Below are 25,974 nucleotides of genomic sequence, written 5' to 3' on the forward strand. Positions count from 1 at the left end.
TCTTGACAGGATGCAGAGCTGGGCTGATAAGTGGCAGATGGAGTTCAATCTGGAAATTCACTTTGGAAGGGTGAATTTGAATGCAGAATACATGGTTAAAGGCAGGATTCTTGGCAGTGTGAAGGAACAGAAGGATCTTGGGGCCCATGTCCACAGATCCCTCAAAGTTGCCATCCAAGTTGATAGAGTTGTTAAGAAGGTGTATGGTGTGTTGGCTTTCATTAACAGGGGCATTGAGGTTAAGAGCCACGAGATTATGCTGCAGTTCTATAGAGCCCTGGTTAGACCACACTTGGAATATTGTGTTCAGTTCTGGTCACCTCATTATAGGAAGGATGTGGAAGCTTTAGAGTTGATGCAGAAGAGATTTACCAGGATGTTGCCTGGACTGGAGGTTATGAAGAAAGGTTGAGGGAGCTAGGGCTTTCCTCATTGGAGCGAAGAAGGATGAGAGGTGATTTGATAGAGATGTACAAGATGATGAGAGGCATAGATAGACTCGATAACCAGGGGATTTTCCCCAGGGTGGAAATGGCCATCATGAAGGGATATAACTTTAAGGTTTTTAGAGGAAGGTTTAGAGGAGATGTCACAGGTAGGATCTTTCCACAGAGAGTGGTGGGTGAGTGGAATGCACTACCAGCGGTGGGAGTAGAGTCAGAGACATTAGGGACATTTAAGCGACTCTTGGATAGGCAAATGGAAGATAATAAAATGAAGGGTATGTACATTAGTCTGATCTTAGAATAAGATAAAAGGCTGGCACAACATTGAGGGCTGAAGGGCCTGTACTGTGCTGTACTGTTCTATGTTCTTGAACCGCTGCAGTCCATGTGCTGTGGGTTTCCCCGCAATGCCCTTAGGGAGGAAATTCCGGGATTTTGACCCAGTGACAGTGGAGGAACAGTGATATATTTCCAAATAAGGATAGTGAGTGACTTGGAGGGGAACTTGAACTGGTGGTGTTCCCATGTATCTGCTGCCCATGGCCTTCTAGATGGAAGTGGCCATGGATTTGGAAGGAGCTGCCTGAGGATCTTATGATGGAGGGAAGGTAATTGATGAAGCAGCTGAAGATGATTAGGCCCAGGATGCTACCCTGAGGAACTCCTGCAGAGATGTCCTGGAGCTGAGATGACTGACCTCCAACCACCACAACCATGTTCGTCTGTGTCAGGTATGACTCTAACCAGCAGAGAGTTTGCCGCCCCCCACCCCTCCACCGATACCCATTGATTGCAGTTTTTCCAGGGATCCTTGATGCAACACTCGGTCGAATGCAGCCTAGATATCAAGGGCTGTCCCTCCTCCATCCCCTCTGGAATTCAGCTCTTCTGTCCATGTTTGAGCCAAGGCTGGAATAAGGTCAGGAGCTGAGTGACCCTGGGGGAACCCAAACTGGGTGTCACTGAGCAGGTTATTGCTGAACAGGTGCTGCTCTGCAGTCATTGTTTTTACCTCACTGAACTGGAACAGCTTGACCATGGGAGCGAAAAGTTCTGGAGCACACGTCTTCAGTACTATTGCCAGAATATTGTCAGGGCCCATAGCCTTTGCAGGATACAATGTCTCCAACTATTTCTTGATACCATGAGGAGTGAATCAAAGTGGCTGAAGACTGGTATCAATGATGCTGGGGACCACTGGAGGAGGCTGAGATGGATCATTCACTCAGCACTTCTGGCTGAAGATTACTGAGAAAGGTATGTGGCAAGGATATGAGTTCAGTTCCTTGGATAATTATGGAAAAACTTAAAGGGAGGAAGGCTCACTCAGCAGAGGTGATTAAAGTTTCCAGAACAAGTAATAGGACAGAGAGCATAGAAAGGGTCAGTAATCTAACTTCAGGCACAGCAGATAAGGAGACAACTACGAGAAGGGGAGCAGTCAATGTAGGATTGAGGATGTTTTATTGAAAAGTGCACAATGTACAAAACAAGGGAAATGAGCTTGTAGCACAGAATAAAATTGGCATATACAATATTGTGGGTATCACAGAGATGTGGCCGCAAGAGGAACAGGCCTAGGATCTAAATATATGAGGATACAAGTCTTATTGAAAGAATAGACAGGGTGGGGTTGCCTTGTTGGTAAGAAGTGAAATTAAATCGATAGCAAGCAGTGATATCAGTGTAGAATCTGTATTGGTGGAGTTGAGGAACTGCAAAGGGAAAAAGACCATGGTGGGAGTTATGTACAGGCTTCCTAGCAGTACTCAGGATGTGGGGCAGAAAATAAATCAAGAGATAGAAAAGGCATGTAAGAAAGCACGGCTACAATAATCATGGGGGAGTTTCAGTATGCTGGTAGATTAGGAAAATCAGGTTGATGAGGATCCCAAAAGAAAAGAATTTGTGCAATGTCTACAAGATGGTTTTGTTGGAGCAGCTTGTGGTAGATCCCACTAGGGAACAGGCAGGCCTGGATCTTGGGGTGTGCAATGAGGCAGATTTGATGAGGGAGCTTTAGGTGAAGGGACGCCTAAGGGTCTGTGACCATAAAATAATCAAATCCTCCCTGCAGTTTGAGAGGGAGAAGCTGGAATCAGAGGCAATGACAAAGATATGACGGAGAAGCTGGCCAGATTTGAATGGATGGGAGCCTTGCAGGGAAGACAGTGGAGCAGCAATGGCAGGTGTTTCTGGGGGTAATTCGGGAGGCACAGCAGAAACTCATCCCAAGGAAGAAGAAATCCACGGAGGAGAGGATGAGGCAACCATGATGAACAAGACAGCATAAAAACAAAGAAAAATGTTGTAATGGTTTACGGGAAGCCAGAGGATTTTGAAGCCTTTAAAAACCAGTAGAGGGTATTTAGTAGAAACAATAAGGGGTAGATGGTGAAATATGAGAGTAAGCTTCTGAAAGAAGATTGCAAGAGTTTTTTTTAGCTATCTAAAAAGTAAGAGAGAGGCAATAAAGGACATTAGATCAGTGGAAAATGAGGCTGAGAGGTAGCAATGGGGAACAAAGAAATGGCGGAGGAATTGAATACATATTTTACATCAGTTTTCAGTGGAAGATACCAGTAGCAGACCAGAATTTAAAGAGAGACAGATGTGGTGGAATTTCTTCAGCCAGAGGGTGGTGACTTTGTGGGAACGCATTGTCGCAGGAGGCTGTGGAGGCCAAGTCATTGAGTTTATTTAAGACAGAGATAGATAGGTTCTTGACTAGTGAGAGGGTCAAGGGTTATGGGGAGAAGGCTAGAGAACAGGGTTGAGAAATGATCAAATGGCAGAACAAACTGGATCGGCTGAATGGCCTAAATTCTGCTCCTATAGCTTATGATCTTAGGGTCTAATCTTCCATTAGTCTTCCTGATTAATTGCTGCATTTATGTGCTACCTTTTTTGTGTTTCGTGCACGAATCCCATTGTGTGGCAGCTTCCTGCAGATTATCTCCTTTTAAATAAGACTGTGTTCTTTTTTTCCAAAATGAACAGCTGTATACTTTCCCATGTTCTGCTTCATTTGTTAACTTTTTGCGTACTTAACTAACCTTATTGAGTTCTTTGAGAAGGTAACCAAACAGGTGGATGAGGGTAAATGTGGTGTATATGGATCTCAGTAAGCTGCCTGATAAGGTTCCCCATGGTAGGCTATTGCACATAATACGGAGGCATGGGATTGAGGGTGACTTAACGATTTGGATCAGAAATTGGCTAGCTGAAAGAAGACAGAGAGTGGTGGTTGATGGGATTTCTTTTGTAGAAGGTTAGATTATATTCCCTACAGTGTGGAAACAGGCCCTTTGGCCCAACAAGTCCACACCGACCCTCCGAAGAGCAACCCACCCAGACCCATTCCCCAACATTTACCCCTGACTAATGCACCTTACACTACGGGCATTTAGCATGGCCAATTCACCTGACTTGCACATCTTTGGACTGTGGGAGGAAACCGGAGCACCCAGAGGAAACCCACGTATTCAGGGGGAGAATGTGCAAACTCCACACAGACAGTTGACTGAGGCAGGAATTGAACCCAGATCCCTGGTGCTGTGAGGCAGCAGTGCTAACCACTGTGCCACTGTGCTGCCCCCAATGTTCATCTTGGAGTTTAATTACTAGTGGTGTACCACAAAGATCTGTTTTGGGGTCACTGCTGTTTAGTCATTTTTATAAATGACCTAGATGAGGGCATAGAAAGATGGGTTAGTAAATTGGTGGATGACACTAAGGTTCGTGGAGTTGTGGATAGTGCTGAAGGATGTTGCAGGTCACAGAGGGACATAGATTAGCTGCAGAGCTGGGCTGAGAGGTGGCAAATGGACTTTAATGCGGAAAGATGTGAGGTGATTCACTTTGGAAGGAGCAACATGAATAAAGAGTACTGAGCTAATGGTAAGATTCTTGGCAGTGTAGATGAGTAGAGACATCTCAGTGTCCATGTACATAGAAACCTCAAAGTTGCCACCCAGGTTGATAGGATTGTGAAGAAGGCATATGGTATGTTAGGTTTTATTGGTCGAGGGATTGAGTTTCAGAAACATGAGGTCATGCTGCAGCCATACAAAACTCAGGCAGCTGTGCCTGGAGTATTGCATACAGTTCTGGTCACCGCATTATAGGAAGGATGTGGAAGCTTTGGAAAGGGTTCAAAAGAGATTTACTAGGATGTTGCCTGGTATGGAGGGAAGGCTGAAGGACTTGAGGCTGTTTTTGTTGGAGAGAAGAAGGTTGAGAGATGACTTATTTGAGACATACAAGATAATCGGAGGGTTAGATAGGGTGGACAGTGAGAGCCTTTTTCCTCGGGTGGTGATGGCGAGCACGAGGGGGGATAGCTTTAAATTGAGGGGTGATAGATATAGGACAGATGTCAGAGGTAGCTTCTTTACTCATATATCATAGATTATAGAATCCCTACAGTGTGGAAACAAGTCCACACCGATCCTCCAAAGAGGACCCACCCAGACCCATTCCCCTACCCTTAGAGAGTAGTATGGGCGTGGACTGCACTGCGTGCAACAGTGGTAGACTCACCAACTTTAAGGGCATTTAAGTGGTCATTGGATAATCATATGGATGAAAATGGAATAGTGTAGGATAGAAGGGCTTCAGATTGGTTCCACAGGTCGGCACAACATCAAAGGCTGAAAGAACTGTACTGAGCTGTAATGTTCTATGTTCTAACCTATCAATATCTCACTGAACACTCTTTGTACCCCCCTCACAACTTGCCTTTCCACCTGTTTTTGTTGCCAGCAAAAATTTGGATACAGTAAATCTACATCCTTCCTTTAAGTCATTAATATATATTGTCACAGGTCTTCAATCTGAAAAGGAATCCTTAATCTCCACTCAATGTTTTCTGCTATGGACCAATTTCCTACCCGTGCCAGTATATTACCTCCAATACTGTGGGCTCTTGTCTTATGACTTAACATTTTGCATGGTATCTTGTTGAGTGGCTTCTGGCAGTCCAAATATAACACATCTACTGGTTCTCTTCTATACGCTCTGATTGTGACCTCCTTGGAATATTCTAATAAATTGGTCATGCAGCATCTGAGGAGCAGGAGAATTGACATTTTGGGCATAAGCCCTTCATCCGAAATATCGACTGTCCTGCTCCTCAGATGCTGCCTGACCTGCTGTGCTTTTCAAGCATCACACTCTTCGACTCTGATCTCCAACATCTGCAATGCTCACTTTCTCCTGATAAATTAGTCAGTCATGATTTTCCTTTCATGAAGGCATGCTGACTCTGCTTAATTAGATGATGATTTTACAAAGTTCTGCTATTAATTCCTTAATAATTGATTCCAACATTTTTCAAACAATGGATATTAGATCCATCAGTCTGTAGTTACCTATGTTTTGCCTCCCTCCCTTTCTGAATAGGCTTGTCATACTGGTAAAGGCAGAGTAGGCTTGAGGAGCTGAGTGGACTATTAAAAAAAAAGTTCATTTCACCTCTGACACTTTTACCACCTAACTTAATACTGTTCCTACTAGTTACCATCCTCTGCCACGAGGAAAATGACATCATTTTTAATATAGGTATGAACTGTCTCTGCTTAAGGAGGATAATACCAGTCTCTCCATGAAATTTAAGTCGAGCATGAGTTTGTTTGCGAATGACTATGTTTGTGTGCTTATATCTGTTTCCATGACAGTCTGTGTTTCTTGTCAATGAAAGTAGTTTGGCGAAGTTAAAAATGTACCTATGGTGGTTTGATTGGCAGGACAAGTGATATCAGGCTGAAGGTGACAATACAATTTCCAGATACATGGATTGGACCTTCTGGTGGTGGTTAATAAGGTTTTAAGCAGATCAGACCTGACTAAATCCATGAATGCATCAGCTGAATGGACTTCTTCAATCTTCCCCTCCCGGTGCATCTTCTCCTTGCCACCTGCTCCAGGGTGGATGATCAACACCATAATGATGCCTGTGATCACAGCCAGGACAGTTGTGGTTGTATAGTAAATCACTGCTCGGATACCCATTTTACCAGAGGCCTTGCTGTCCAGGGCAGCCATACCTGTGGTATTGAAAATATCAGATCACAACTGTAAGCAACAAGGAAGAAATGATAATGAGCAATACGAAATCTCTAAAATGATTTGCACTTAAATAGCATCTAAGAATGACATTGTGATTGCAAGTGCATGTGTGTGTCTGCTCAAGACCATATGTGCATCAATAGTTGGGAATGCATTTGTGTACATTTTACACCTTGTTTAACGTGATAGTAATTTTGGAGTGAAGAAGGATGAGAAGTGACTTGATAGAGGTGTACAAGATGTTGAGAGGCATAGATAGAGTGGATAACCAGAGACTTTTTCCCAGATTAGAAATGGCTATCACACGAGAACAAAATTTTAAGGTGATTGGAGGAAGGTTTAGGGAGATGTCAGAGTTGGGTTCTTTACACAGAGAGTGGTGGGTCTGTGGAATGCACTGCCCAGCGGTGGTGGTAGAGTCAGATACATTAGGGACATTTAAGTGACTCTTGGATTGGCGCATGGAAGATAGTACAATGAAGGGTATGTAGGTTAGTCTGATCTTAGAGTAGGGTAAAAGCTTAGCACAACATTGATGGCTGAAGGGCCTGTACTGTGATGTACTGTTTTATGTTCTATAGTTTATGAAACCAGAATCCCAGGCCAATATCCTGGAGACATGGGTTCGAATCCCATCATGGCAGATGGTGAAATTAGAGTTGAGAGAGTGGTGCTGGAAAAGCACAGCAGGCCAGGCAGTATCCGAGGAGCAGGAGAATCAATGTTTCAGGCATAAGCCCTTCATAAGAAAATGGTGAAAGTAGAATTCAACAAAAATCTTGAATAAAAAGCTGGTAAATTGGTAACTATGTTAATAATGTCATTAAAATCCTAACCACTAATACCCTTTAAGGAAGGAAATCTGCTGTCCTTCCCTAGTCTGACTGACATATGACTAATACTGCTATCCCTCCTCCTTTGTTTCCTTTTATGTCTTTCATGAACAACTTATACATAGGAATATGTAACAGCCAGTTTTGCCCTTCCTTGAGCCAGGTGTCTGACATTGCTCCAACATAATAATTCCACATTGTGAAAATCTGGTTGACTCTTAACTGTTATCTTGGCATTTCAGAATGAGATGAACAGATCCCATGAATGAATTTAAAAAAGGAAACGAAACTGATAGAGGAGAACTGAAACCCAATTAAATAGATTCAATGGATAATTGAAGCACATCAGTTAGAGTAAGGGAGAAAGAGATAAAGTCCAAATGCAAAAGTTACAGTAAATAAAGTTGGGGAGTTACAGATACAGATTACAGTGTTAAATATTACTGGGTATAAGTTGTTCATGAAAGATAGAAAAGAAAGGAAAGGAGTTGGGGTAGCAGTATTAGTTAAAGAAGGTTCACAGACGGAATCAATTTGGCTAGAGCTCTGAAATAAAAAGGGTGCAATTACTTTGCTCAAGGCAGTCTATAGGCCACCACCTGGTGGAAAGGATGTAGAGCAGCAAATCTGCAGTGAAATCTCGGCAAAATATTATAGTGATCTTCAATTACCCAAATATAGTCTGAGTTATTGGTAGCGTAAGGTGCAGCAAAGGCAAATGTTCCTAGAATATGTAATGGAGAGCTTCCCACAGCAGTATGTTTCCAGTCTAAGAAGGAAGGATGCATTGTTGCACCTGGTCCTTGGAAATGAGGTGGACTAAGTGAATTACATTCTGGATTAGTGGTGCTGGAAGAGCACAGCAGTTCAGGCAGCATCCAAGGAGCTTCGAAGTCGACATTTCGGGCAAAAGCCCTTCATCAGGAATAAAGTGAATTACGTGTCAATTAGAGAACATTTGGGAGACAGTTGTTAGAACCTGGACTGATTTTCATTAATTCGTGTTATTGTTTTCATCATTTTTGGTTTGGAGCTGACAACTGGAAACTATGAGATAATCTTTGAACTGTGGGTAGTTGCTTCTGTTTAAAAAAGAAACAAAGCTTGCTTGTTCGAGAGGCCAGCCTTGAAGTTCTTGATCAGAGGAGTCTACACCAGGGGAAGCAGGAGAAAGTGTGGACTGCAGATGCTGGACTTCAGAGTCAAAAAGTGCAGTGCAGGAAAAGCACAGCCACTCAGGCAGCATCCAAGGAGCAGAAGAATCGACGTTTAGAGCATCAGCTCTTCATCCTGATATTTCTTGATACCTCTTTGCCCTCCTAATTTTAATCTTAGCAACCTCATACTTTTGAAGGACTTCCTTTGTTTTTAATGTGCTGTACCCTTCTTTTTATTCATCTATCTTGCAATATCTCTTGACATCCAGAGTTCCCTGGATTTGCTGCCTTTGCCCTTCACTGTTAAAGGAATACACTGGCCCTGGATCATCACTGTGCTACTCTTAAAGGACTCCCACTTTCCAAAGTCTCTCAGTATAATCACATTGTTCAACATTGGTTCAAGATGGCAGCTTGCTGCCATATTCTTAAAGGTAATTAAAGGTTTGTAGTAAATGTTGGCCTTGCCAATTGATATTTGCATGCTGTGAGTGAATAAAGACTTTCTGTCATTCCTTGTTTCGCCCTCAATCTGGCAGTGCTCGCTCTGAATAATCCTCTACTTTTGATGCTAGCTGCTTTCCTGATCCCCTGTGCAGCTTCTTTCTTCATTCTAATGTTTCAATTGAATACCCATCTCCATGCCAATTTACCATTAGCATAGGGCTTGGAGTCAGTCATTCAGCTCATCCAGCCTAACACACCATTTTAAGTCATGGCTGATCATCTCCTCGATGATGTTGGGGAACCGGTGTTGGACTGGGGTGTACAAAGTTAAAAGTCACACAACACCAAGTTATAGTCCAACAGGTTTAGTTGGAAACACTGGCTTTTGGAGTGCTGCTCCTTCGTCAGGTAGCTAGTGTCCTATGATTCTGCCTCACTAGCTACCTGGCGAAGGAGCAGTGCTCCAAAAGCTAGTGCTTTCAAATAAACCTGTTGGACTATAACCTGGTGTTGTGTGATTTTTAACTTTGTCTGTCTCCTCTGCACTACCTCCACATCCCTTGATGTTATTCATCTCCAGAAATCTAGTGATTTTTGCTTTGGACACTCAAGATTTTACACAACTTTCTGAGACAGAGAATTCCAAATATTCACCTCGCTGAGCTGAATAAATTTTTCCTCATTTCAGCCTTAAATGACCTACCTCTGACCTACACCAGCCAGGACAAACAACTTACCTACATCCACCCTGTCACACTCTGTAGGATGCTTGTCAGATTCAATGAAATTACCTCTCATTCTTCTAAACCTTAGAAATGTAGAACTTCAGTTAGGCTATATTTGGAATATTGTGTACTGTTCTAGTCACCACACTACCAGAAGGATGTGGAGGCTTTGGAAAGGGTACAGAAACAGTTTACCTGGGTATTTCCTGGTTTGGAGGGTATTAGCAATAAGGAGAGAGTGGACAAATATTGTTTATTTTCATTTGAACGTTGAAGGGTGAGGGGTGACCTGATTGCAATATTATGAGAGGCTTGGATAGAATGGATAGTAGAACATAGAACATAGAACAGTACAGCACAGAACAGGCCCTTCAGCCCACGATGTTGTGCCGACCATTGATCCTCGTGTATGCACCCTCAAATTTCTGTGACCATATGCATGTCCAGGAGTCTCTTAAATGTCCCCAGTGACCCTGCCTCCACAACTGCTGCTGGCAATGCATTCCATGCTCTCTCAACTCTGTGTAAAGAACCTGCCTCTGACATCCCCTCTATACTTTCCTCCAACCAGCTTAAAACTATGACCCCTTGTGTTAGTCATTTCAGCCCTGGGAAATAGTCTCTGGCTATCAACTCTATCTATGCCTCTCATTACCTTGTATATCTCAATTAGGTCCCCTCTCCTCCTCCTCTTCTCCAATGAAAAAAGTCCGAGCTCAGTCAACCTCTCCTCATAAGACAAGCCCTCCAGTCCAGGCAGCATCCTGGTAAACCTCCTCTGAACCCTCTCCAAAGCATCCACATCTTTCCTATAATAGGGCGACCAGAACTGGACACAGTATTCCAAGTGCGGTCTCACCAAAGTTTTATAGAGCTGCAACAAGATCTCACGACTCTTAAACTCAATCCCCCTGTTAATGAAAGCCAAAACACCATATGCTTTCTTAACAACCCTGTCCACTTGGGTGGCCATTTTAAGGGATCTATGTACCTGCACCCCAAGATCCCTCTGTTCCTCCACACTACCAAGAATCCTGTACTCAGCTTTCAAATTCGACCTTCCAAAATGCATCACCTCGCATTTATCCAAGTTGAACTCCATCTGCCACCTCTCAATCCATCTCTGCATCCTGTCAATGTCCCGCTGCAGCCTACAACAGCCCTCTATATTGTCAACGACACCTCTAACCTTTGTGTCATCTGCAAACTTGCTGACCCATCCTTCAATCCCCTCACCCAAGTCATTAATAAAAATTACAAACAATAGAGGCCCAAGGACAGAGCCCTGTGGAACACCACTCACCACAGACTTCCAGGCAGAATATTTTCCTTCTACCACCACTCGCTGTCTTCTGTTGGCCAGCCAATTCTGTATCCAGACAGCTATGTTCCCCTGAATCTCATTCCTCCTGACCTTCTGAATGAGCCTACCATGGGGAACCTTATCAAATGCCTTGCTGAAGTCCATATACGCCACATCCACAGCTCGACCCTCATCAACGTTTCTAGTCACATCCTCAAAGAACTCGATAAGGTTTGCCCCTCACAAAGCCGTGTTGACTGCATTTAACCAAGCCATGCTCTTCCAGATGGTCATAAATCCTATCCCTCAGAATCCTTTCTAACACCTTGCAGACAACAGACATGAGACTTACTGGTCTGTAATTGCCGGGGATTTCCCTATTTCCTTTCTTGAAGAGAGGAATTATATTTGCCTCTCTCCAGTCCTCGGGTACAACTCCAGTGGAGAACGAGGATGAAAAGATCTTCGCAATTGCATTTCACGTTTCCCAAAACAGCCGAGGACTAATCTGGTCCGGGCCTGGCGACTTGTCAATCTTAATGTTTGACTAAATTTTCAGTATATCAGCTTCCTCTATCTCTATCCATTCCAGCATGCACACCTGCTCTTCAAAGGTTTCATTCACTACAAAGTTCATTTCTTTCATAAAGACAGAAGCAAAAAATTCATTTAGGGCTTCCCCTACCTCCTCAGACTCCACACACAAATTCCCTATGCTATCCTTGATCGGGCCTACTCTTTCTTTGACCATTCTCTTATTCCTCACCTAAGTGTAAAATGCTTTTGTGATCTCCCTAATCCGTTCTGCCAAGCCTTTCTCGTGCCCCCTCCTGGCTCTCCTCAGACCATTTTTAAGCTCCTTCCTTGCCTGCCTGTAATCCTCTAGAGCTGAGCTTGACCCTAGCTTCCTCCACCTTATGTAAGCTACCTTTTTCCTTTTGACGAGAAGCTCCACCGCTCTCGTCATCCAAGGTTCCTTTATCTTACCACTCCTTGCCTGTCTCAGAGGGACATATTTATTCATCACTTGCAACAACTGTTCCTTAAACAGTTTCTACATGTCTATAGTGCCTTTACCATGGAACAATTGCTCCCAATCCATGCTTCCTAACTCATGTCTAATCGCATCATAGTTTCCTCTTCCCCAATTAAATATCCTCCCATTTTGCCTAATCCTCTCCTTCTCCATAGCTATGTAGAATGTGAGGCAGTTGTGTTCACTATCACCAAAATGCTCTCCCACCACAAGATCTGATACCTGCCCCGGCTCGTTTCCGAGTACCAAGTCTAGAATGGCCTCTCCCCTCGTCGGCCTGTCAACGTACTGAGTAAGGAAACCCTCCTGAACACACCTTACAAAAACAGCTCCATTTAAATCTTCTGCTTGAAGGAGGTTCCAGTCAATATTGGGAAAGTTAAAGTCACCCATTACAACATCCCTACTTTGTCCACTCTTTTCCAAAATCTGCCGAGGATAGTCAGAGTCTTTTTCCCAGGGTAGAAATGTTAAGTACTAGAGACATAGGTTTCAGGTAAAAGGGAATAAGTTTATTGTTTTCAATTCATTCACAAGATGAGGGCATTCCTGGCTAGGCCAGCATTTATTGGTTAAACCCTAATTATCCAGGGGGCAGTTTACAGGTCAATCACATTGCTGTGGGTCTGGAGTCACATGTAGGCCAGACCAGGTAAGGATGGCAGTTTCCTTCCCTAAAGGACATTAGTGAACCAGATGGGATTTTCCCTTAACAATTGACAATGGTTTCACAGTCATCATTATACTCTTAATTCCAGACTTTATTCTTGAATTCGAATTCCACCATCTGCTGCAGCAGAATTCAAACTGAGGTCCCAGGACATTACTTCGGTTTCCAGATTAATAGTCCAGTGACAATACCAAGAGGCCATTGCCTCCCCTTAAGAAGATGCGAGAGGCAATTTTTCTTTATATATGTAGAGGATGGTAACCCTTCCCCTTCCACTGACACCCTCCTTTGATTGACTGAACTGGTCCTCAATCTTAACAACTTCTCCTTCCAATCATCCCACTTCCTCCAAACCAAACCAAAGGAGTATCCATGGGCACCCACATGGGCGCCAGCTTGGCCTGCTCTTCGTCGGATATGTGGCACAGTCCATCTTCTGCAGCTACACTGGCACCACCTCCCACCTTTTCCACCGCCACATCGATGATTGTATTGGCGCTGCCTCGTGCTCCCACAAGGAGGTTGAACAGTTCATCCACTTTACTAATCCCGACCTTAAATTTACCTGGACTGTCTCAGACTCCTCCCTCCCCTTCCTAGACCTCTCCATTTCTATATTGGGCGACCGCCTCAACACAGACATTTACTACAAACCGATCGACTTCCACAGCTACCTAGATTATACCTCCTCCCACCCTGCCCCCTGAAAAGACGCCATCCCATATTCCCAATTCCTTCGCCTCCGCCGCATCTGCTCCCAGAAGGACCAATTCCTCTACCGAACAACTCAAATGGCCTCCTTCTTCAAAGACCGCAATTTCCCTTCCAACGTGATCGACGATGCCCTCCATCGCATCTCCTCCACTCTTGAGCCCCGCCCCTCCAATCACCACCAGGACAGAACCCCACTGGTCTTCACCTTCCACCCTACCAACCTCCAGATACATCGTACCATCCTCCGTCATTTCCGCCACCTCCAGACAGACCCCACAACCAGGGATATATTCCCCTCTCCACCCCTATCAGCGTTCCGAAAAGACCGCTCCCTCCGTGACTCCGTCAGGTCCACACCCCCCACCAACCCAACCTCCACTCCCAGCACTTTCCCCTGCAACCGCATGAAGTGCAAAACTTGCACCCACACCTCCCCCCTCACCTCCCTCCAAGGCCCCAATGGATCCTTCCATATCCATCGCAAATTCACCTGCACCTCCACACACATCATTTACTGTATCTGCTGCACCCGATGTGGTCTCCTCTACATTGGGGAGACGGTCCTGGGCCTCCTTTAACCCCATTCCCACACCACCAGCCGCCTGGAGGAAGAACGCCTCATCTTCCGCCTCGGAACACTTCAACCCCAGAGCATCAATGTGGACTTCAACAGTTTCCTCATTTCCTCTTCCCCCACCTCACCCTAGTTCTAAACTTCCAGCTCAGTAACTGTCCCCATGACTTGTCTGGACTTGTCCTAACTGCCGATCTCCTTTTCCACTATCCACTCCACCCTCTCCTCCCTGACCTATCACCTTCATCCCCTCCCCCACTCACCCATTGTACTCTATGCTACTTTCTCCCCACCCCCACCCTCCTCTCGCTTATCTCTCCACGCTTCAGGCTCACTGCCTTTATTCCTGATGAAGGGCTTTTGCCCGAAACGTCGATTTCGAAGCTACTTGGATGCTGCCTGAACTGTTGTGCTCTTCCAGCACCACTAATCCAGAATTGAGCTGATACATGGCAAGTAGCGTGTATGCTACACAAATGCTATGCAGTGCCCATCTCCTACAAGAGACAATCTAATCACTGCTCCTTGACATTACCATTAATGTAATAGCCTGCTATCACCACCCTTGGCATTACCACTGACTAGAAACTCAACTCTACTCATCACATAAATACATTGGCTGCAACTAAAAGCCTTTTGCCTCTATATAGTCTGTATTCCTCAATACCCTGCCTCTTAGAACATAGAACATAGAACAATACAGCACAGAACAGGCCCTTCGGCCCACGATGTTGTGCCGAACTTCTATCCTAGATTAAGCACCCATCCATGTACCTATCCAAATGCCGCTTAAAGGTCGCCAATGAATCTGACTCTACCACTCCCTCGGGAAGCGCATTCCATGCCCCCACCACTCTCTGGGTAAAGAACCCACCCCTGACATCTCCCCTATACCTTCCACCCTTCACCTTAAATTTATGTCCCCTTGTAACACTCTGTTGTACCTGGGGAAAAAGTTTCTGACTGTCTACTCTATCTATTCCTCTGATCATCTTATAAACCTCTATCAAGTCACCCCTCATCCTTCGCCGTTCCAACGAGAAAAGGCCGAGAACTCTCAACCTATCCTCGTACGACCTACTCTCCATTCCAGGCAACATCCTGGTAAATCTTCTCTGCACCCTCTCCAAAGCTTCCACATCTTTCCTAAAGTGAGGCGACCAGAACTGCACACAGTACTCCAAATGTGGCCTAACCAAAGTCCTGTACAGCTGCAACATCACCTCACGACTCTTGAATTCAATCCCTCTGCTAATGAACGATAATACTCCATAGGCCTTCTTACAAACTCTATCCACCTGAGTGGCAACCTTCAAAGATCTATGTACATAGACCCCAAGATCCCTCTGTTCCTCCACCTGACCAAGAACCCTACCATTAACCCTGTATTCCGCACTCTTATTTGTTCTTCCAAAATGGACAACCTCACACTTGGCAGGGTTGAACTCCATCTGCCACTCCTCAGCCCAGCTCTGCATCATATCTAAGTCCCTCTGCAGCCGACAACAGCCCTCCTCACTGTCCACAACTCCACCTATCTTTGTATCATCTGCAAATTTACTGACCCACCCTTCGACTCCCTCATCTAAGTCATTAATAAAAATTACAAACAGCAGAGGACCCAGAACTGATCCCTGCGGAACTCCACTTGTAACTGGACTCCATGCTGAATATTTACCATCTACCACCACTCTCTGACTTTGACCGGTTAGCCAGTTTTCTATCCAATTGGCCAAATTTCCCTCTATCCCATGCCTCCTGATTTTCCGCATAAGCCTACCATGGGGAACCTTATCAAATGCCTTACTAAAATCCATGTACACTACATCCACTGCTCTACCCTCATCCACATGCTTGGTCACCTCCTCGAAGAATTCAATAAGACTTGTAAGGCAAGACCTACCCTTCACAAATCCGTCCTGGCTGTCCCTAATCAAGCAGTGTCTTTCCAGATACTCGTAAATCCTATCCCTCAGTACCCTTTCCATTACTTTGCCTACCACAGAAGTAAGACTAACTGGCCTGTAATTCCCGGGGTTATCCCTATTCCCTTTTTTGAACAGGGGCACAACATTCGCTACTCTCCAGTCCCCTGGTACCACCCCAGTTGCCAGTGAAGACGAGAAGATCATTGCCAACGGTACTGCAATTTCCTCTCTTGCTTCCCACATAATCCTAGGATATATCCCGTCAGGCCCGGGGGACTTGTCTATCCTCAAGTTGTTCAAAATGTCCAACACATCTTCCTTCCTAACAGGTATCTCTTCTAGCTTATCAGTCCGTTTCACACTCTCCTCTTCAACAATACGGTCCCTCTCGTTCGTAAATACTGAAGAGAAGTACTTGTTCAAGACCTCTCCTATCTCTTCCGACTCAATACACAGTCTCCCACCACTGTCCTTGATCGGACCTACCCTCGTTCTCGTCATTCTCAGGTTTCTCACATACGCATAGAATGCCTTGGGGTTATCCTTGATCCTATCCGCCAGGGATTTTTCATGCCCTCTCTTAGCTCTCCTAATCCCTTTCTTCAGGTCCCTTCTGGCTATCCTGTATCCCTCCACTGCTCTGTCTGAACCTTGTTTCCTCAACCTTATGTAAGCCTCCTTCTTCCTCTTTACTAGACATTCAACCTCCCTCGTCAACCAAGGCTCCCTCACACGACCATTTCTTTCCTGCCTGATCGGTACATACATATCAAGGACACGTCGTATCTGCTCCTTGAAAAAGTCCCACATTTCCACCACATCCTTCCCTGACAGCCTATGCTCCCACCGTATGCTCCTCAAATCCTGTCTTACAGCATCATAATTTCCCTTCCCCCAATTGTAAAAACTTCCTTGTTGTGCGCACCTATCTCTCTCAATAACCAAGGTGAAAGTCACAGAATTGTGGTCACCATCACCAAAATGTTCACCCACTAACAAGCCCACCACTTGTCCCGGTTCGTTACCGAGTACCAAATCCAATATGGCCTCCCCTCTTCATATATCTGTCAAGATGTCTCTTCAATGTTGCGATTGCTTCTACCTCCATCACCTCCTCTGGCAGTGCATTCCAGGCACTTACCATCCTCTGTTGAAAAATATGTTGCTGGAAAAACACAGCAGGCCAGGCAGCATCCAAGGAGCAGGAGAATCGACGTTTCGGGCATAAGCCCTTCTTCAGGAATGAAGTTGGTGTGCCAAGCGGGCTGAGATAAAAGGTAGGGGGGAGGGAATTTGGGGGAGGGGCGCTGGGAATACGATAGGTGGAAGGAGTTGAGGGTGAGGATGATAGGCCGGAGAGGGGGTGGGGACGGAGAGGTCGGGAAGAAGATTGCAGGTCAAGAGGGCGGTGATGAATCCGGGGGTTGGGACTGAGATAAGGTCGGGGGAGGGGATATGAGGAAGCTGGAGAAATCTACATTCATCCTGTGTGATTGGAGGGTTCCTAGGCAGAAGATGAGGCACTCTTCCTCCAGGTGTCATGTGGTCAGGATCTGGCAATGGAGGGGGCTAAGGACCTGCATGTCCTTGGCGGAGTTGGAGGGGGAGTTAGTGTTCAGCCACAGGGCGGTTGGGTTGTTTGGTGCAAGTGTCCCAGACGTGTTCCCTGAAACATTCCGCAACTGGGCGGCCTTTCTCCCCAATTTCTGGTTTCTGATGAAGGGCTTTTGCCCGAAACGTCGATTTCGAATCTACTTGGATGCTGCCTGAACTGCTGTGCTCTTCCAGCACCACTAATCCAGAATCTGGTTTCCAGCATCTGCAGTCATTGTTTTTACCGATGTATTAGCTCAAGCCCAGAAATTGTCCAGATTTTGTTTCATTTGAATATGGACTATTCCAGTATCAGATTGTTTTTGATTTACTTGAATTTATTATTGTCACATATACCAAAGTATTATTTTACATTCTATACAGATAAACCATGCCTTACATAAGTACATCAGGATAATAGAACAGAATGTACAGACCTCCTAACAGTGGTCAGGACCAGGGGCGCAACATGTACCGGGAAATAGAGAAGGCATGTCAGAAAGGCAAGGTCATTGTGATCATGAGAGACTTCAATATGCAGGTGGACTGGGTAAATAATGTTGCCAGTGGATCCAAAGAAAGGGAATTCATGGAATGCTTACAGGATGGCTTTTTGGAACAGCTTGTCATGGAGCCCACAAGGGAGCAGGATATTCTGGACTTAGTGCTTTGCAATGAACCAGACTTTATAAAAGATCTTAAAGTAAGGGAACACTGAGGAAGCAGCAATCATAATATGGTAGAGTTCAGTCTGGAGTTTGAAAGAGAGAAGGCAAAATCAGATGTAATGGTGTTACAGTTAAACAAAGGTAATTGCACCGTTGTGCTACTGAGATTCACATGGAGATTGACACAGATGATCCCTGGAATAGTAGGTCTAACATATGAGGAATGGCTGAGGATCCTGGGATTGTAATCATTGGAGTTTAGAAGATTAAGGGGAGATCTAATAGAAACTTACAAGATAATACATGGCTTGGAGAGGGTGGACGCTAGGAAATTGTTTCAGTTAGGTGAGAAGACTAGGACCCATGGACACAGCCTTAGAATTAGAGGGGGTAAATTCAGAACTGAAATGCGGAGACATTTCTTCAGCCAGAGAGTGGTGGGCCTGTGGAATTAATTGCCGCGGAATGCGGTGGAGTCCGGGGTGCTTAATGTCTTCAAGGCAGAGATTGATAGATTCTTGTTGTCTCGAGGAATTAAGGGCTACGGGGAGAATGCGGGTAAGTGGAGTTGAAATGCCCATCAGCCATGATCGAATGGTGGAGTGGACTCAATGGGCTGAATGGCCTTACTTCCACTTCTATGTCTTATGGTCTTAATGTAGAATATAGTGTTAAAGCTACAGAGAAGGTACAGAGAAAGATCAACCCTGATAAATGAGATGTCCATTCTTAAGTCTGATAAGAGCAGGGAAAAAATCTGTTCTTGAATCTGTTAATACATGTTTTCAAACTTATGTGTCATCTGTATCACAATTCATAGAATCATAGAATCTTTATAGTACAGAAAGAGGTCATTCAGCCCATTATGTCTGCACTGACCCTGCAAAAAACATCTCATTCAGGACCACACCACTCCCATCACTAAGTCATAGAGTCAGAGAGATGTACAGCATGGAATAAGACCATTCAGTCCAACCTGTCCATGCTGACCAGATATCCCAACCCAATCTAGTCCTACCTGCCAGCACCCGGCCCATATCCCTCCAAACCCTTCCTATTCATATACCCATCCAAATGCCTCTTAAATGTTGCATTTGTACCAGCCTCCACTACTTCCTCTGGGAGCTCATTCCATACACTTACCACCCTCTGTGTGAAAAAGATGCCCCTTAGGTCTCTTTTATGGTTTTGTGAAGGGCAGGTCGTGGCTCACAAACCTTATTGAACTCTTTGAGAAGGTGACTAAGGAGGTGGATGAGGGGAAAGCGGTAGATGTGGTATATATGGATTTTAGTAAGGCGTTTGATAAGGTTCCCCATGGTAGGCTACTGCAAAAAATACGGAGGTATGGCATTGAGGGTGAGTTGGAGGTTTGGATTAGGAATTGGCTGGCTGGAAGAAGACAGAGTGTAGTAGTAGATGGTAAAGGTTCATCTTGGAGTGCCGTTACTAGCGGTGTTCCGCAAGGATCTGTTTTGGGACCATTGCTGTTTGTCATTTTTATAAATGACCTGGAGGAAGGGCTAGAAGGTTGGGTGAGCAAGTTTGCGGATGATACAAAAGTCGGAGGAGTTGTTGACAGTGAGGAAGGATGTGGCAGGTTACAGCGGGACATAGATAAGCTGCAGAGCTGGGCAGAAAGGTGGCAAATGGAGTTCAATGTAGCTAAGTGTGAGGTGATTCACTTTGGTAAGAGTAACAAAAAGATGGGGTACTGGGCTAATGGTCGGATACTTGGTAGTGTGAATGAGCAGAGGGATCTTGGTGTTCATGTACACAGATCTTTGAAAGTTGCCACCCAGGTAAATAATGCGGTGAAGAAGGCATATGGCGTACTGGCTTTTATTGGTAGAGGAATTGAGTTCCAGGGTCCTGAGGTCATGTTGCAGTTGTATAAGACTCTGGTGCGGCCGCATCTGGAGTATTGTGTGCAGTTTTGGTCACCATGCTATAGGATGTGGAGGCACTGGAACGGGTACAGAGGAGGTTTACCAGGATGTTGCCTGGTATGGTAGGAAGATCGTATGAGGAAAGGCTGAGGCACTTGGGGCTGTTTTCATTGGAGAAAAGAAGGTTTAGGGGTGACTTGATAGAAGTGTACAAGATGATTAGGGGTTTAGATAGGGTTGACCATGAGAACCTTTTTCCACGTATGGAGTCAGCTATTACGAGGGGGCATAGCTTTAAATTAAGGGGTGGTAGGTATAGGACAGATGTTAGGGGTAGGTTCTTTACTCAGCGAGTCGTGAGTTCATGGAATGCCCTGCCAGTAGCAGTGGTGGACTCTCCCTCTTTATGGGCATTTAAACGGGCATTGGATAGGCATATGGAGGATAGTGGGCTTGTGTAGGTTAGGTGGGCTTTGATCGGCGCAACATCGAGGGCCAAAGGGCCTGTACTGCGCTGTATTCTTCTATGTTCTATGTTCTATATTTTTCCCCTCTCACCCTAAACCTATGCCCTCTAGTTCTGGACTCCCCAACCCCAGGGAAAAGACTTTGTCTATTTATCCTATCCATGCCCCTCATAATTTTGTAAACCTCTATAAGGTCACCCCTCAGCCTCCGACACTCCAGGGAAAACAGCCCCAGCCTGTTCAGCCTCTCCCTATAGCTCAAATCCTCCAACCTGGCAACATCCTTGTAAATCTTGTCTGGACCCTTTCAAGTTTCACAACATCTTTCCAATAGGAAGGAGACCAGAATTGCACGCAATATTCCAATAGTGGCCTAACCAATGTCCTGTACAGCCGCAATATGACCTCCCAACTCCTGTACTCAATACTCTGACAAATAAAGGAAAGCATACCAAACGCCTTCTTCACTATCCTATCTACCTGCGACTCCACTTTCAAGGAGCTATGAACCTGCACTCCAAGGTCTCTTTGTTGAGCAATACTCCTTAGGACCTTACCATTAAGTGTATAAGTCCTGCTAAGATTTGCTTTCCCAAAATGCAGCACCTCACATTTATCTGAATTAAACTCCATCTGCCACTTCTCAGTCCATTGGCCCATCTGGTGAAGATCCTGTTGTAATCTGAGGTAACCCTCTTCGCTGTCCACTACACCTCCAATTTTGGTGTCATCTGCAAACTTACTAACTGTACCTCTTATGCTCGCATCCAAATCATTTATGTAAATGACAAAAAGTAGAGGACCCAGCACCGATCCTTGTGGCACTCCACTGGTCACAGGCCTCCAGTCTGAAAAACAACGCTCCACCACCACCCTCTGTCTTCTACCTTTGAGCCAGTTCTGTATCCAAATGGCTAGATCTCCCTGTATTCCATGAGATCTAACCTTGCTAATCAGTCTCCCATGGGGAACCTTGTCGAATGCCTTACTGAAGTCCATATAGATCACATCTACTGCTCTGCCCTCATCAATCGTCTTTGTTACTTCTTCAAAAAACTCAATCAAGTTTGTGAGACATGATTTCCCATGCACAAAGCCATGTTGACTATCCCTAATCAGCATCAAAGGGGCAGGAGAATCGACGTTTCAGGCATAAGCCCTTCTTCAGGAATTCCTGAAGAAGAGCTTATGCCCGAAACGTCGATTCTCCTTCTCCTTTGATGCTGCCTGACCTGCTGTAATTTTCCAGCAACACATTTTTCAGCTCTGATCTCCAGCATCTGCAGTCCTCACTTCCTCCTTTTATCCATGCCTTTCCAAATACATGTACATCCTGTCCCTCAGGATTCCCTCCAACAACTTGCCCACCACCAAGGTCAAGCTCACCGGTCTATAGTTCCCTGGCTTGTCTTTACCACCCTTCTTAAACAGTGGCACCATGTTTGCCAACCTCCAGTCTTCCAGCACCTCACCTGTGACTATCGATGATACAAACATCTCAGCAAGAGGCCCAGCAATCACTTCTCTAGCTTCCCACAGAGTTCTTGAGTACACCTGATCAGGTCCTGGTGATTTATCCACTTTTAACCGTTTCAAGACATCCAGCACTTCCTCCTCTGTAATCTGGACATTTTGCAAGATGTCATCATCTATTTCCCTACAGTCTATATCTTCCATATCCTTTTCCACAGTAAATACTGATGCAAAATACTCATTTAGTATCTCCCCCACTTTCTGAGGCTCCACACAAAGGTCGCCTTGCTGATCTTTGAGGGGCCCTATTCTCTCTCTAGTTACTCTTTTGGTCCTTAATATATTTGTAAAAACCCTTTGGATTCTCCTTAATTCTATTTGCCAAAGCTATCTCATGTCCCCTTTTTGCCCTCCTGATTTCCCTCTTAAGTATACTCCTACTTCCTTTATACTCTTCTAAGGATTCACTTGATCTATCCTGTCTATACCTTACATATGCTTCCTTCTTTTTCTTAACCAAACCCTCAATTTCTTTCGTCATCCAGCATTCCCTATACCTACCAGCCTTTCCTTTCATCCTGACAGGAATATACTTTCTCTGGATTCTTGTTATCTCATTTCTGAAGGCTTCCCATTTTCCAGCCATCCCTTTACCTGTGAACATCTGTCTCCAATCAGCTTTCGAAAGTTTTTTTTATAGATTACTTACAGTGTGGAAACAGGCCCTTCGGCCCAACAAGTCCACAGCGACCCGCCGAAGAGCAACCCACCCAGACCCATTCCCCTACATTTACCCCTTCACCTAACACTACGGGCAATTTATCATGGTCAATTCACCTAACCTGCACATTTTTTGGACTGTGGGAGGAAACTGGAGAACCCGGGGGAAACCCACGCAGACATGGGGAGAATGTGCAAACTCCACACAGACAGTTGCCTGAGGCGGGAAATGAACCCAGGTCTCTGGCGCTGTGAGGCAGCAGTGCTAACCACTGTGCCACCGTGCCGCCCCAATACCAGTTCTTGCCTAATACCATAAAAATTGGCCTTTCTCCAATTTAGAACTTCAACTTTTAAATCTGGTCTATCCTTTTCCATCACTATTTTAAATCTAATAGAATTATGGTCGTTGGCCCCAAAGTGCTCCCCCACTGACACCTCAGTCACCTGCCCTGCCTTATTTCCCAAGAGTAGGTCAAGATTTGCACCTTCTCTAGTAGGTACATCCACTGAATCAGAAAATTGTCTTGTACACACTGAACAAATTCCTCTCCATCTAAACCTTTAACACTATGGCAGTCCCAGTCGATGTTTGGAAAGTTAAAATCCCCTACCATAACCACCCTATTATTTTGGTGCTGAATATTGTGCAATCATCAGCGAACATTCCTACTTTTGACCTTATGGTGGAGGGAAGGTCATTGATGGAGCAGTTGAAGATGTTTGGGCCTTAGGACTACAGGAGGATATCTTTTCTCCTGGACTCAAATCCCTTTGAGTGATGACCAAACTACCATTTAACTTCCAAATTGCTTTGTATCTGCATGTTAACTTTTAAACACGCATGGATAGGAACACCCACTTCCCTTTGGACACTCGCACTTCCACCCCTTCAAAAATATTTTGTCTTTTTGTTTTTTAGAGTGAATAACTTCACACTTATTCACATTATATTTCACCTGCTATGGCTATGAGGAAAGGTTAAAACAACTAGGATTGTTTACATTGGAAAGACAAGCGGCTGAGAGGTGACCAGATAAAGGTTTACAAAATTATGAGGTATAGGTAGGGTGGGTAATCAGAGGCTTTTTCCCCAGGGTTGAAGTTTCAATTACGATGAAGCAGAGGTCAAGGTGAGAGGGGGTACGTTTCAGAGAGATATATGAGGGAAATCTTTCACAACAGAGAGTGTTTGGAGCCTAGAGTGAACTGCCAGAAGAGACGTTGGAAGCAGGCATGCTGGTGATATTTGAGAGGCATCCAGATGGTTCCATGAATAGGGAGGGAATAGAGGTATATGGACCGAATAAGGGCAGAAGTTTTTTTTAAGCTTAGTTTGGGCATGATGATTGGGGCAGGCTTGGAGGGCCGAAGGGCCTGTTCCTTGTTCTTTATGCTTTGCTATGTTCTAACCCATTCAATCTGTCTAACCCATCCCCTGTTTTTTCCTATGTGTTTGGTTTCTTCAAGGTCCCTAGTTTCTGGCTGTTGTGCTCTCCTCTCCACATTCTGGATTAGTGGTGCTGGAAGAGCACAGCAGTTCAGGCAGCATCCAAGGAGCTTCGAAATCAACATTTCGGGCAAAAGCACTTCATCAGGAATAAAGGCAGTGAGCCTGAAGCATGGAGAGATAAGCTAGAGGAGGGTGGGGGTAGGGAGAAAGTAGCATAGAGTACAATGTGTGAGTGAGGGAGGGGATGAAGATGATAGATCAGGGAGGAGAGGGTGGAGTGAATAGGTAGAAAAGGAGATAGGCAGGTAGGACAAGTCTGGACAAGTCATGGGGACAGTTACTGAGCTGGAAGTTTGGAACTAGGGTGAGGTGGGGAAAGGGGAAATGAGGAAACTGTTGAAGTCCACATTGATGCCCTGGGGTTGAAGTGTTCCGAGGCGGAAGATGAGGCGTTCTTCCTCCAGGCGTCTGGTGGTGAGGGAGTGGCGGTGAAGGAGGCCCAGGACCTCCATGTCCTCGGCAGAGTGGGAGGGGGAGTTGAAATGTTGGGCCACAGGGCGGTGTGGTTGATTGGTGCGGGTGTCCCAGAGATGTTCCCTGAAGCGCTCTGCTAGGAGGCGTCCAGTCTCCCCAATGTAGAGGAGACCACATCGGGAGCAATGGATACAATAAATGATATTAGTGGATGTGCAAGTAAAACTTTGATGGATGTGGAAGGCTCCTTTAGGGCCTTGGATGGAGGTGAGGGAGGAGGTGTGGGCGCAGGTTTTACAGTTCCTGCGGTGGCAGGGGAAAGTGCCAGAATGGGAGGGTGGGTCGTAGGGGGGCGTGGACCTGACCTCTCCTCTCCCTCTCCTCTCCACAGACTCTTCCCCCTCATAGTGATACCTTTTAGTCTGGCACAGAAGAAAACAAACACATCATGGCAGATTGCCTGGTCATTAATTCCATTCTAAAGCTTTTCACTGTGCCTTGGTACACGTGACAATAAATTCAGTTCAATTCAATTCATTGTTGTAAGTGGCATTTTATTTCTGTAAAGATCCTGTGGTCTTTCTACATTTCAAATATGGTTGCAATTCAAAATGTCATCATTGTCAGTGAAGAGGTTTGGTAAGTCCCCTAGTCTCTAAAAGGTGCTATGTTACCAGGTACTATATAAATCCACATTCTCTGTTTTCCAATTTAGGAAAGAAAATTGCTGACACAAAGGAAAAGTACTGTTGCATTGAAGGAACTTGAGAGAGACTATTGGGTAAGGAACTAACATTGCTCAGAGGATTATACCTGTGACCAGGCTGGAAATGATGAGCGGCATCACCAGCATCTGTAACATACGCATCAGGATCTCTCCAGGGAAGGAAAAGTACTTAATCTGTCGAAAATTCATCTGATACTTCCTGAGGCAGAAACCAAGGACGATACCTGTAGAAAGAATGGGAGTCTGAATTTATTGGCACAGGAGAGGGAGCTGATTTGTCAATCAGAATATAATAAATTCTCATCTTCAGTTTTTCAGTTTGTAATTCATAGTAAAACAAAATTAAATCATTTTCTACTTGGCATAACATTTGACTAAAGTAATTTAATTTCAGGTATAGAAAGGAAGCTCAGAGCTGTGTTTTTGCAGGTTTGTGAAGGTTTGTAGCTCAGGTTGAGGTTTAGGGTGTAGGTTTGCTCACTGAGCTGTAGGTTTGATATCCAGACGTTTCATTACCTGGCAGGTAACATCATCAGTGGTGACCTCCAAATGAAGCAAAGCTGTTGTCTCCTGCTTTCCATTTATATGTTTGTCCTGGATGGGGTTCC

General features: G+C 45.0%; 1 protein-coding gene across 1 annotated transcript in view; it reads right to left on the reverse strand.

Moving 5' to 3' along the window:
• The window catches only part of slc1a3a (solute carrier family 1 member 3a), a 249,089-nt gene that overhangs the window by 92,210 nt on the left and 130,905 nt on the right, over positions 1 to 25,974 (reverse strand). The window contains exons 3-4 of the mRNA XM_072592761.1: positions 25,453 to 25,590; positions 6,289 to 6,493 (exon numbers count right to left, since the gene is read on the reverse strand). Of these exons, the coding sequence (XP_072448862.1) occupies positions 6,289 to 6,493; positions 25,453 to 25,590 (343 nt within the window). The remainder of the gene's footprint in view (positions 1 to 6,288; positions 6,494 to 25,452; positions 25,591 to 25,974) is intronic.

This window comes from Chiloscyllium punctatum, chromosome 2 (genome assembly GCF_047496795.1).
Source record: "Chiloscyllium punctatum isolate Juve2018m chromosome 2, sChiPun1.3, whole genome shotgun sequence".
Lineage (NCBI taxonomy): Eukaryota > Metazoa > Chordata > Chondrichthyes > Orectolobiformes > Hemiscylliidae > Chiloscyllium > Chiloscyllium punctatum.